At 50.8% G+C, this 13389-nt stretch overlaps 2 protein-coding genes across 9 annotated transcripts in view; both read left to right on the forward strand.

Moving 5' to 3' along the window:
* Nucleotides 1-3865, forward strand: part of LOC115656464 (ankyrin repeat and KH domain-containing protein 1) — a 187357-nt gene extending 183492 nt beyond the window's left edge. For all 8 annotated transcript variants that reach the window (XM_030573215.1, XM_030573218.1, XM_030573219.1 and 5 more), the window contains 2 exons: nucleotides 616-780; nucleotides 3367-3865. In XM_030573215.1, coding sequence (XP_030429075.1) covers nucleotides 616-780; nucleotides 3367-3426 — 225 coding nt within the window. In that variant the 3' untranslated portion in view covers nucleotides 3427-3865. The remainder of the gene's footprint in view (nucleotides 1-615; nucleotides 781-3366) is intronic.
* Nucleotides 3866-7392: 3527 nt separating this feature from the next.
* EIF4EBP3 (eukaryotic translation initiation factor 4E binding protein 3) lies at nucleotides 7393-11962 on the forward strand. The gene is made up of 3 exons (XM_030573224.1): nucleotides 7393-7597; nucleotides 10444-10617; nucleotides 11596-11962. Exons 1-3 carry the CDS (start codon nucleotides 7483-7485, stop codon nucleotides 11622-11624), a joined length of 318 nt encoding a protein of 105 aa, XP_030429084.1. The 5' UTR covers nucleotides 7393-7482; the 3' UTR covers nucleotides 11625-11962.
* The last annotated feature ends 1427 nt before the right edge of the window (nucleotides 11963-13389 follow it).

The following is a 13389-nucleotide window of genomic DNA, read 5'->3' on the forward strand; positions in this document are numbered from 1 at the left end:
GAAATCCATGTAGAACAGACACAACATCTGGCTTTGCAGACTCATCTAAATAAACCACACTCAAGACTATGATGTTACTTAATATGGGTATCTCAGGAAGATGAAGGGCTGAATTAGTTCTGCTGGGATTTGAACTTCTGGTTCCAAGGAGTCTGAGCATTCCAAACTTGATGCTTAAACCACAACATGTTCCCATTTTTCTCTCAGAATGCCAAGATGATTGTAAGTGCAACTTTAATGTTGCATAAGGATTTGAATGAAGTTTGAACATTTTGGGTAATGCATTTTAATTCATATTGTGCAGTACATTGGAATGGGGAGCCTTGCAAAATTCCAACACTAATAAAAATCAATTGCCTTCTGCTTTGCTCTGAATTGTCCCTGGAATTGGATATGGTATTCTCATCTCTCCTCACAAAACTGCTTTGTGGCATTGCTGATGCACAGTCGCCTCTCTTTCTAATTTCAGTGATGGATGAAGTGATCTCTGCCCATAAGTTCTGTAAAACACTCTGGGATTCTTTGAGATGACAGATACTACTCTCTATGTGATGTACTAGTGTTGTTGTCTGTAATCACTACACTGTACAGTGATTGTTCTTTCTGCTATTTTAGGGTCTACCGATTTCCATGTATGGAGGCGCTCTAATACCTTCTCATCCTCAGCTAGCTGATGGCCCAGGAGGGCCTCTCTTTAATGGACTTCATACTCCAGATCCCGCTTGGAATCCTATGATAAAGGTTGTCCAAAACTCAACAGAATGTACTGATGCTCAGCAGGTAAATTTGTTTGTATCTTTCTCATAATTTAAAGTACTTTCTATCTGGTTTCTCGATTGATATTTTTGGGCTTAGTAGAGGAAAAAGATTTTATCAGCAGTCATAATTTTTTTTTTTTTGAGAATGTCTTTTAGATATGTTGGCACTGAGCTTTAAAGATCAGTTTACAGGCCAAAACTTTCAAACCTGAGTACATGAAGTTAGGGTCATAGAATATTAGGGTTGGAAGACACCTCAGACGGTATCTAGTCCAATCCCCTGTCAAAGCAGGACCAACACCAACTAAATTATCCCGGTCAAGGCTTTGTCAAGCCAGGCCTTAAATTCCACCACTCCCTAGATAACCCATTCCAGTGTTTCACCATCTTCCTAGTGATAGTGTTGAATAGAGGAGAATAATCACTTCCCTCAATCTGCTGGTAATGCTCCTCCTAATATGCCTTTGGCCTTCTAGGCAACAAAGGCACACTGCTGACTTATATCCAGCTTCTCATCCACTGTAATCCCCATGTCCTTTTCTGCAGAACTGCTGCTGAGCCAGTCAGTCCCCAGCCTGTAGTGGTGCATGGGATTCTTCCTAAGTGAAGGACTCTGCACTTGTCCTTGTTGAACCTCATCAGATTTCTTTTGGCCCAATCCTCCAGTTTGTCTAGGTCACTGTGGACCCTATATGTACCCTCCAGTGTATCTACCTCTCCCCCCAGTTGAGTGTCATCTGCGAACTTGCTGAGGGTGCAGTCCATCATCCAGATCATTAATAAAGATGTTGAACAAAACAAGCCCCAGGACCAACTTCTGGGGCACTCTGCCTGATACTGGCTGCCAACTAGACATCGAGCTGTTGATCATTACCCATTGAGCCCCCCAATCTAGCCAGCTTCCTATCCACCTTTATAGTCCGTCCATCAAATCCATCCTTTTTAACTTGCAGGCAAGAATACCATGGGAGACCATATCAAAACTTTGCTTAAGTCAAGATATATCACATCCACCTCTTTCCCCATATCCACAGAGCCAGTTCTCACCATAGAAGGCAATCAGGCATGACTTGCCCTTGGTGAATCCATGTTAACTGTTCCTGATCACCTTCCTCTCCTCCAAGTGCTTCAAAATGGATTCCTTGAGGACCTGCTTCATGATTTTGCCGGGGACTGTCGTTCTCCGGGTTCTCTCTCCCCTTTTTTAAATATGGGCACTATATTTGCCTTTTTCCAATTGTCCAGGACCTCCCCCGATCGCCACAAATTTTCAGAGATAATTGCCAATAGCTCTGCAATCACATCAGCCAACTCCCTCAGCACCCTTGGATGCATTAGATCCGGACCCATGGACTTGTGCATGTCCAGCTTTTCTAAATAATTCTTAACCTGCTCTTTCACCACTGAGGGTTGCTCACCTCCTCCCCATACTGTGTTGCCCAGTGCAGCAGTCTGGGAGCTGACCTTGTCTGTGAAGACCCAGGCAAAAAAAGCATTGAGTACTTCAGCTTTCTCCACATCTGTCACTGGGTTGCCTCTCCCATTCAGTAAGGGTCACACACTTTCTCTGATCTCCTTCTTGTTGCTAACATACCTGTAGAAACCCTTCTTACCTTTCATATCCCTGCTTGCTGCAGTTCCAGTTGTGCCTTTGCCTTCCTGATTACACCCCTGCATGCTCTAGCAATATTTTTATACTCCTCCCTAGTCATCTGTCCAAATTTCCACTTCTTGTAAGCTTCCTTTTTGAGTTTAAGGTCACCAAAGAGTTCACTGTTAAGCCAAGCTGGTCACCTGCCATATTTGCTATTCTTTCTGCACTTTGGGATGGTTTGTTCCTGCGCCCTCAATAAGGCTTCTTTAAAATACAGCCAGCTCTCCTGGGCTCCTTGTCTCCTCATGTTAGCTTCCCAGGGGATTCTGCCTATCAGTTCCCTAAGGGAGTCAAAGTCTGCTTTTCTGAAGTCCAGGGTCTGTATTTTGTTCCTTTCCTTTCTTCCTTTTGTGAGGATCCTGACCTCAACCATCACATGGTCACTGCTGCCTTGGTTTGCCACCCAATTCTTCTTCCTCCTACCAATCCTTCCCTGTTTGTAAGCTGTAGATCAAGAGGAGCATGGCCCCTAGTCGGTTCCTCCAGCACGTGTACCAGGAAGTTGTCCCCAACACTCTCCAAAAACATCCTGGTTTGTGCATTACTGTATTGCTCTCCTAGCAGATGTCATAGTGATTGAAGTCCCCCATTAGTACCAGGGCCTGTGATCTGGAAACTTCAGTTAGTTGTCCGAAGAAAGCCTCGTCTACCTCATAAGGAAGTGGCCTGATTCTCAGCAGTGCTCAGCACCTTGCTATGAACAGGATGAACTAATGATACACACTGACAAGTTCTACATTTCCAATTACTGCTCATGCAAAAAACCTGGTCATTGCTGAAGACTACTATAGCCCCTCTGAAAATCTGACCACTCCTGTGTTGGAGTCTAACTTTAGACACCTAGGTTTAAAAAATTGGGCCACAATAAGTCTGAATTTGGTACTGTATCTATTATAGAATTTTGCACTTGGGCATATTCTATATTTCTTAATTATTTTTTTCTCTCCACTGCAGATTTGGCCTGGCACCTGGGCACCTCACATTGGAAATATGCATCTCAAATACGTCAACTAATTTAAGAGGGTCTATCCTTTTTAGCCTTGTTGGGAAACCTATGACCTTGGAAGAACCCTGGGGATTTTTTTAATGTGCCTAACTAAGCAATTTTTTTCTCTGGGCTGTAACAATGAAAATTTGATTGCCCATTGTGTAAGAACAAATTGATTTACCTATTCAACTGATTCTGTTCTCCAGTTAGTTTAGCCATTTTGAACTTAAAATCAGATGAACCTAGTGCTTTTGGCTAAACACTACTGAATGCTACTTGTATGCAGCAGAGAACTAGATGATTACATGATTTCAACCTTTTACGGTGGTAAATACATGTATAATTGTTTACATACTTAAAAGGAAAAAAGTTGAGTAAATTTCATGTCGTATAGTGGCTCCACTTTATGTAGCCTGTATTAATGTGAAATATTTACCTGAATATTCAATAAAAAGACGAACAGTATTTATAGGTTGTGGTGTGGATTTTGGTGAAGGGCCACATCTTGCTATCAGGATGTCTATAATTACTTTGTGTACTGCTTTAGTGACACAGTCGGCTACTCAAGCAGGATGGTAGGGGGAGGATCACTGTCATTTGTAACAGCCTCTCAAAACGTTGAAAATACTCTTGCTCCCTCTTAGCTTTGTCTTTTTCTGGTTGGTGAACATTCATATCATGCAAGCCAGCGTGGCTTTCCTATTCTGTTTGTTTGGATTTTTTACTAGTGTGTCAACTATATCAGGTACAGCTCTGGGTCTGGGAATATGCTTTAGCATGACATCCTAATAGCCAAAGATGACAGTAGGAGAACACAAAACACTGGGTATTGCCTACATACCAAAGGGTCTTTTCATCTAATACAGTGGTTTTCATTTGCAGACCCCTAAAAAATTTCAAATGGAGGTGCAGACCTCTTTAAACATCTTAGACATAGTCTGTGGACCCCCAGGGATCTGCAGACCACAGGTTGAAAACCACTGTACTGTGGTAACAACAACCTTTCATGAACCCCTTAAACATAATCTGTGGACCTGCAGAGGTCCACAGACCACAGGTTGAAAACTACTGATGTATTTACATATCTTGGTGACTGGTAGACTTCTGGAAACCAGAGAATATTTCACCACCAATCATAGCGTTGACCAGTGTTTTGATCTTAAATTATTTGTGTCCCTTTAAATGTGATCGGAGTTTATAATCACATTTGAGAGTCAGAACAGGTTTTGCAAGCTCATTTGAATACCATATTAAAAACCTGCATTCACTCTGCATGCAAATGGTGCATTTCCCCCAGGTTGGAAATGTCACACTTTTGCTTTAAAAATCATACTTTACTCTTCCTCAGTAATGACGCACTAATTATAATTTGAAGATCTGATCCACTTCTCGAGCCAGTAACTACATGACACAAATGGGTACCCTGTGTCATGAACCACTTTCTTACAGTCTCAATATAGACAGAGACTTCCCCCATCTTTCCACCCCTCCTGCCTATTCCATATATGCAGCAATAGAGTTTTTCCAGGAAAAGCCTGAGGAAGCAGCGACAGAAGAAGGCAAATCATCACTGAAGCCTAAGAGTTCATTCCTTGCAAACCATGTGGTGGCATATTTCTGCCCAGTCACTTTTTAAATGTTTTTGAAAACATGAAGTGCTCAAATGGTATCCAAGAACTAGTAGGTGATCAGATATCAGTAACCTTTTGAACATACTGAGGTATTCTACTAATATTTAAGAATGGAACATAAATGTCCCCACACAAGAACACGTCATTGTTGATGCTATTTCTTACCCTAACAGTTTACCCCCTCCACAGCAGAACAGATGTTCTGTTTACAAGAGCACATTAACCCAATTAAAATATGCTATATCGGGTTCCAGAATTTTTTGCACAGGTAAAAATTTGTATTAATGTTGTATTAATACACTTCCTGAATATTGGAGCCTCCAAAAGCACTCTAGATGCTTCCCAGACACAAGTAAAGAGGCTTTGCTCTGAAGAGCTTACAGTTTGAAGTTGGATGCTGCATAAGCTTGTGGGGGGAGATGAGACAAATTACAAAACAGGATTATGGAGTTACCCTGTGAGGAATGTGTGAAGCAAAACTCAGATTTGTACAGTTACCTCTAGCTTGCAGATTCTTAGACTATTAACATCTCAGACAAAATGTTGCGAAGCAAGTTATGTTTTGACTAGTACCCAGTGGAAGTCAGTCAAATGTGATGGTCATGGAGTTGCCCTGGAGTAGCGATCTTTCGTGGGGTCTCAGTCTGTGGTCGTTCTAATGCTCTTGAAGTCTGCATCAGGCCCACAGTGCAAAAGATACCAGTAATGGAGAAAATCTAACAACTTGGTATCCCATGAACATGTGGTGGTATATAGAACAGGTTTGCTATTTTTATTTATTTATAAAATAAAAACTGAAGGCAGTGGGACAGTGTTTAATAGTGAGTGAATCTATAGGAAGGACCTAAGTTGTGAAATCTGATTGCTGTTGGGGGGGGAGACACAAAAAATGTGCCATGGGACAGCAGCCTATGGGCTAGCTGTAGTTATTGATGTTCAATAGAGCAACACCCATGGGGACAGCATGGTAGACAGCACAGGGATTGGGAACTGAGGCCTAGTGCTTTTCTTTGCCTGAGACCACCTCCCCCCAGACCCAGGAGACAGACCAGCCATTCCTATAGGTGGAACATTCATCCCTGATCATAGAGCACAGGTAGAAGAAGATGGGTCAGAAATGTTTGCATTCTGAGGGTGAAATACCAGCTCTTCATTGATGTCAATGACAAAACTTCCATTCACTTCAGCGGAGCTTGAGATTATTTCTGACCTGAGAGTACTGGAATGCTGTTGGCCATGTGGGAAAAAAGCAGCCCTTGAAGTGCCTAGCCTGAGATGCCCAACTTTTGCCACAACACACACATGGGTAGAGAGGAACAAGCACTCTGAACTGTCAACACTCAAAAAACGCTCATCTCGGCCTGCTTGGCTGCCAGTTTCCCAGGCACACCGGCACTCTGCTGGGGATTGCACAAGGCTGCCTGAGGGTCTGCATGCTGGCACTTTGTACAGGGCCCTGCAAAACCTGGACTGCAAAGAGAAATGAAGCCCTTGTGATTTTTTTAAGATTTCAGCACATTAATTTGACACATTTGTGGGGGGGGCTAGGATAGGTTCAACCTAAACTGAACCCACTTCACTCAATGCTTTGCTGTCCCCAGGAGCCACTGCCTTATTGCTGCACCACTGCCTACTCCTGAATCTTTGGTCTTCCTCCCAAAGCAGACAGCTAGGCCCTGCGTGGTTGAACTGCCACTGACTCTGCTGTGTCTGGAGGTCTTTATTTGCCCCTGGAAGGAGCTTAAATTGGTTTTGTGGAGGAGAATCTAGCAAACAGGTTTCCCCTGCTGAGCTGGGATGGAGCCCTGCCCCAGGGAGATGTTTTTTACTGGGGCTTACTGGGATCCAGGGGCTAGGCAGAAATATTTCCTTAAGTTTCATCAATCCCTCGCTTCTTGATTCCTCTAGAGAGACGTTTGCAGGCAGCAACAGCGATGTCCTATCCTGATACCAAGGTTCTTTGGGGCCCACCCCCACCCCACCCCCACCGAGGAGCGGGCAGCTGCGTGCTCGGGGCTGCTTTGCAGAAACGTGTTCTCGTGGGTTTCCGTTTCCAGGGTCTAGTAAGCACAAGCCGGTTTCTGTGGAGCCGGAGAGAGGAAAGGGAGGGCCCTTATCGCTCCCCGCGGGGAGCCCAGCAGGTAGGCGAAGGGGAGGCTGGCGCTTGAGTTTAGGGTTTGAATCCCAGCTCCTGGGGTGATTCCTCTGCAGCTTGCGGTGTTTGGCTCTTTTCTAACGCACCGGGGATCCCGGGTCAGAGCCAGGCCAGACCCCGCTCCCCGCCCTGTGCTGGCCTGTCAGGGGCCTGCCCGCCTCGGGGAGGGAAGGGGACACACACCCCCGACCCCGCCCCACGCTGGGACGGGCCTCGCCTGCCTCAGGGAGGGAAGGATCCGGCCCCGCCCCGGGCCTGCACGTGTTGCTGTGCCCCGCGGATACCGATCGGGCTCCATGGCCGCTGCGAGCACCACGAGCTCCTGCCCCATTCCGGGGGGCCGAGACCCGGGCTCCCCGGAAGGCTACAGCTGCACCCCCGGCGGGACCCTCTACTCCACCACCCCAGGGGGTAAGGCCGGGCCCAGCAGGCTTCGCTTCCCGAGCAGCCCCTGGGCTCAGTGCGACCCCAGCCCCCGGACTCTGCCTGCAGCCGGTCTAGGATGAACCTCCGGCCAGCGCCCCCTACTGCGGCTGCAACCCCGGCTGTCCCGCGCGGAGGTGGCCCGGGCCTTCCTGGATCCATGGGGAGCGGCCTCCAGTGTCCCGCCGGGCTCCCGGGCAGCGGGGCTTGTGCCTCCCTTCCCGTAGGAGGGCGCGTGGGGCGGCCCCGATCTCTGGCTCTTGCCCCGAGCCGTTCCGGTTTCGGGGGCGCGCAGTCCAGCGACTCAGACCCGGTTCAGTAACCGGAAGGGATCCGCCCGGCCGGGCTCGGGGTGGCGTTGAGCTAAATGGGGCGCCCGGCGCTGCGCCCCCAAAACGGATCGGGGCGACTTAAGCCCGTTCACCCCTCCCCCCTCGTGTCTGAAAAGCTTCTTCGAGCTGGAACTGCCCTCGGCTGGCTGGGCCCCGGGAGGGTTTGGGCGAGTTTCTGCTTCGGCGGGACGGGATCTCGGTTTTCCCCTGAGACCCAAAGGATTTTCCCTCCCGCGCCGCATTGCTCATGCTGGGGAGGAAGAGGCGCCCCCGGGGAGGTTCAGAGGAGGCAGCAGGCTCTGCACGGTGTTTTATCCAGTGTTGCCCGATTCCTTGACCAACTTCATGGAGTGGCCAAGGCCCAGGGGCCTGTGGGGCTCCCACAATACACGTCGTAATAACAAGGACTGTGGAAGTGCTGGGCTGGGTCGCCGACTGAGCTGTTGCTCCCTGCTTGGGAGTTGCAAACCCTGCACCGATGCCACGTGAGTGCACAGGAGCCTGCGAGGAGAAACACCAAACAAAGGCTTTATGAAAACTGTTGGGGGCACACCCCTGTAGCAGTGCAGGCCCTGAGGAGCCCCTGGCCTTGAGAACCAGAAGGGTCCCCCCTGTTTCCAAAGCTGGGTCTGTTTCTTACACTGCTCAGAAAGCCCTGCTGTGAGCAGGGTTAGCTGATGCGGTGGTTAAAACACCAGTGGGTCCTGTCTGCATTAGCCCTGCCAGTGGGGCTAGGACCCTGGGGAGAGTTTAAGGAAAACTTGTGGTAGAGGCAGCACGAGTGATTTAAATTCAAAGTTGAAAGTGTGAGTTTGGACAGAGATGATCTAGAGCAACCTGTGGCCCAGTCAGCACACAGCTGCAGCCCATGTGGCCTCCTCAGGGCAATATAGGTAGTATTGGATGCATCCTCCATAACACATTGTGGTCCACATGTGCGGCCCACAATGGTAAATAGGTTGAGAATCACTGATCAAGAGCATTTGGCAGGTGTGGTCTCTTCTGCACTCTGCATGGCCCAGCTCCTCAAACAGGCCAGAGCATCCTTGCTTCCAGGCTTTCCCATATCTCCCAGGGTTTGTCCACATGTGGAGCTAGTAAGGAATGTTCCTGAGTACCTGAGCGCTGTTGCTGCTCTGTTGTGGGAGATGCTCAGGTACCCGCGTGATGAACAGCAGTACAAAATCCTCAGGCAAGGTCTGGGCAGGGTGTGGATAGGAACTGGGCTGTGCCTGCTGAGAGGGGCGCTCTGCCAGGTGTGGGTGTCTGGGGGCAAGGCAGACTCCTGCCCTGCTGCTGCACTGCCTGCCTCGGGGCTCTCTAGGACTCTGACCTCTTGCAGGGGGTGAAAGCAACCCTGCTGGCCTCACCGGCATGTCTATTTTTAGAAAGCCGTCCACACTTGTCCTTGTGCCTGGTGCTGCCCTTGGCTCACTGGGCTGCATGCCTTTATCCATGGGCAGGGTGCGTTTCAGTTAAACTGCACAAGCCCGTCCTGCCAGCGCTGGCTCGTGATAAGTCTTATCTTGGGAGTGGGAGGAGGCACGGCAGGTGCTGGCGTGGAGGTCAGCTGCTCAGAGCTGCCTGCACTAGGTTACGTGATATGTTTGCTCTGCTCCAGAGGCTGCCACCTGTACTCAGCAGTGCAGGGATTTCTGGGCTCACCCCACCAGCTGCTGCTCTGCTGTTCCCTCTCCATTGCAGAGCCTATGTTACCTGGTGCATTCTCCCTGCCACCTGATGCTAGGCTTGATTACTGGAGCGGGGGAGTGGCTGGGTGTCAGCAGTTGTGACTGAAGGGTCATGTGGCTGGGTGAGCTGCAGGCTGATGTTGCCAGCTGGGAGGAAGGGATCCCTGGCAGCACTGCCCCATTTGGGGAATGTTTTTTACCCCTTCACACAATACAGAAAGTAGGGATTACACAATGAAATGAATAGGCAGCAGATGTAATACAAACAAGAGAAGTACTTCTTCACACAAGGCACAGCTAACCTGTGCAACTGATTGCCAGGGGATATCGTGAAGGCCAAACTTATAACTGGGTTCAAAACAGAACTGGATCAGTTCCTGGAGAATGGCTCCATCAGTTGCTATTGCCAAGCTGGTCAGGGAGGCAGCCCCGTGCTCAGAGTGACCTTAAACCTCTGACTGTCAAGTTGGGATGGATAATTGCCATGTTCTGTACACTCCTCCTGAAGCTCTGGTATGGGCCAGTCAGAGGCAGGATACTGGGCAAGGTGGACCATGATCTGGCCCAGTATTGCAGCTCTTATGTTCTAATTAACATTAATTACTAGTAGCAGCTCTGCCTGGGCCGACGGCTCAAACAGTCATGGTGTCACCTGGCTCGGCAACACAGGAGATGCTTGCACAAGCCTGCTCCAGGCTTGGAGAGGGAGTGGCAGACTCCTGAGCTCCCTATGGAGCAGACTGTGGTGGATGGGGCTCTTGGAAGAGGGCATCTGAGTGCCGGGGGCTGATTTTCCTGCTGGTTTTGACAGGTACCAGGATAATCTATGACCGTAAATTCCTGCTGGAGTGTAAGAACTCGCCTGTTGCCAGGACCCCCCCCTGCTACCTTCCTCACATCCCTGGCATCACCTCTCCCCGCCACGCAGCACTCTCCAAGCTGCAGGATCTTAAGGAACAAAATGAGACTGAGGAAGAGGTCCCAGGTAAGACACACGTGCCCAGCCCCTGGTCCCGGAGCACTGCCTGTCACCTTTGCTCCTGCTGCAGCCTTTGGGGCTCCCCTGGTGCATCACAAGTGACTTTGTCCTGCCTGTTTCAAGGCACCTGAAGCAGGACTTCAAGTGGAGGGAGCCGGGGGTAATGCAGCTCTCACCCTGGGGGAGCAGCACCCCCTTCCAGCACTGGGATGGGGAGAACGTGTCTGGTTCCACCTGCCTCCGGCTGGATGGTGGCTGCTGGTCCATATCCCGTCTGTGGGGCAGTGAGGAGGCCAAGCCCTCGCCTGCTGTCCTGTGCTTCTTCCCCATGCCAGGGGTGGAGACCGGTCCTGGGGGCATGGAGCCACCAGCCTCTACCTCTTGGGACTGCCACTGAACTCAGGGGGTGCTGGTGCCAGGGCCACGGCTGCCTCCTGTGGCTGCATGGCAGGGCTGGACGGTAGTTTACTCCCCTCAGGAAGTCTGCTCCTATTGGATGGGTGACCATCTGCATTGAGTGCCCCTTGTGGATGGGAGGAGAACTGCAAATTAGCAGGCAGGGCCTTTGTCTACTGCTGTCTCTGCCCCTCCCTTCCTTCCCGAGGGAGTCACTGCTGCTCTCTCTGGGGCTCTACTCAGCTCCCCTTGAGCTGCCCCATCACATGGGCCTCACACACTGTCAATTCAGATCGCAGCAATGGTGGCCCTGGGACTCGTCCATTGCTCACAGCTGGAACAGGCTGGGGGGAGGGGAAATGGGATGCCCCATCCAGAGGCCAGTGAAGGTCGGCAGTGCAGAGCCATGACCCAGGAACTCAGCTGGGGAAGAAGGGTCTTTGCTCTGATCTGCCCGTCCATGCTGCTGCTACTGGCAGTAGGTGCTCTGCTGGTTAACAGCATCCTATCCCCACAGTGATCCCTGCAAAGCCCCCCTTGCCACGCGCTGTCCTTCTAACGCAGCCCTTTTTTCTTTCTCCTGCCCAGATGACAATCAGTTTGCCATGGATATCTGAGCTCTCAGCAACGCGGCTGGCTGGCAGCAAGCTGCTTTCCTGGGGCTCCTGCCTCCCTTCCCTCGCTGAAGACTCAGAGGTGAGCAAGGCCCTGGTGCGGCTGCCGCCTGTGGATCTGGCACTGTTTTAACGCTGTTTCTCTGCAGTTGCATTTGGTCTCGGTTCTTTTTACTGAAATGAAGCCAGGGTTTGGGGGCTGGCGTGGGGGGCTGGCATGAGCAGCTGCTCTTCCCCCAGGCACCACAGGGCTGGCTGGGCTCACTGTGCTGAGCGTGTCTAGTGGCTGCGCTGTGGGCTTACTCTGAGACTGTGCAATAAACAACCTGTACCCCCTTCTGCCCTGCGCGTCTTCTGTGCTTCGCTCCCAACCCACAGCCCATGGCTGGGGCCTGGCAAGAGCCTGCCAAGTCCATGGGCAAAGCCTCTGCCCTGTGGCCCTTGTCCCTTGTAGCTGGAGCTGGCGGGCAGGGAGGTGGGGGGGGAGGGGTAGTGTACAGGAGTCGCTGGCCCTCCCTCGCCTCCAGGAGAGTGAGAGACGCTGGTGATCTGAGCCTTTGTTTAGAACTGCCCAGGGGTCCGAGGGGAAGGAGGCCTGGGTCCCCAGCAGTCAGGGCAACCCATCCAGCTTGATTGAAAGCTGTGGTGCAAACTGGATGGTGCTTGGGGCGTGGCTTTCCTTGGCTTTAGGCCAATCAGGAGGAGACTGACTTCATGCTCCTGCTTATTTGTAATTTAGCACAGAACCAGGCTCTTCAGCGTAATCAGCAGTTGAAGAACCCCCCAGGCCAGGGTCAGACATGTCCTCTGTGGGGTTGGGGGTGATGGGCCGAGCAGCCCCAACTGTCTCCCATGGCTTTCAGCCTCTCCAGAAGTGGTTGCAGTGCTGGGGCTGGGCCGGACACACTGGCTGTCATGACAGCTGCCCTGGGAGGGTGCAGTCTGAGCTCCATGAGCTGTGTGCCCAGAGCCCCTGGTGCTTGCTGAGGATAGGACAGGAAGAAGAGGCTTTCTCCAGTGTCTCTTGTGACAGCTGCAGCAGCAATTGCAAACCTGCACTGGCCCACCAGCTGCTAGCTGTGAGCCCAGGCTTGTGCCAGAATCCACTGTGGAAGCAAGTGCTCCAGGACTCAATGAGCTCCAGGAGCTGCCAGCAGACCCAGCGGCACTCGGTCCTGGATTGGAAGAAACAGCCTGTAACCATATCATTCTACGGACTGTCTTAGCTCACCCCAAATCTCCTATTATCCCTCTGCACTTGCTGGAGCTCAGGGCCAAGCCTTTGGCTATTGGAAGATCTCTCCTGCAAAACTCGCTGCACTCCAGTACTGGGAGTTGGGGTGTACTCCTGAATGATGCCAGCTGCAGATCTGTCTGGCCACCTGAGCTCCAGGAGGGGTGAAAGGCTGAGGAGTGAATGCCTGGGCCAGTGCTGCTTCTGGCTGGGAGTTTTGATGCCTCTGGCCAGCCAATGCCCTTGTCTCAACTGCCCCCTTTAGAGTGCAAGGGAATTGTTACCCTCTCTCCCCTCATGCCCTTGCTGAACTGCGGTGACTGTGTTATACAGAGGCTTGGGAGGACTCTTCCTGCCCCACAGCCTGGGTGGGATTGAGCAAGTGTTTGGAGTGAGATTGTCTCCATGCTTAGAGAAACCAGCTGAATTCCTTAGCGCTGGTTGCTGCTGATGCATGTCCTGTAAGGCCCACAAGAGGGCAGTGCTATGTCACCTCCTGGAGAGGACTGACAATGGGTGGGGGAAGCTGCATTT

The sequence above is a fragment of the Gopherus evgoodei genome, chromosome 8 (genome assembly GCF_007399415.2).
Source record: "Gopherus evgoodei ecotype Sinaloan lineage chromosome 8, rGopEvg1_v1.p, whole genome shotgun sequence".
NCBI classification, from domain to species: Eukaryota; Metazoa; Chordata; order Testudines; family Testudinidae; genus Gopherus; species Gopherus evgoodei.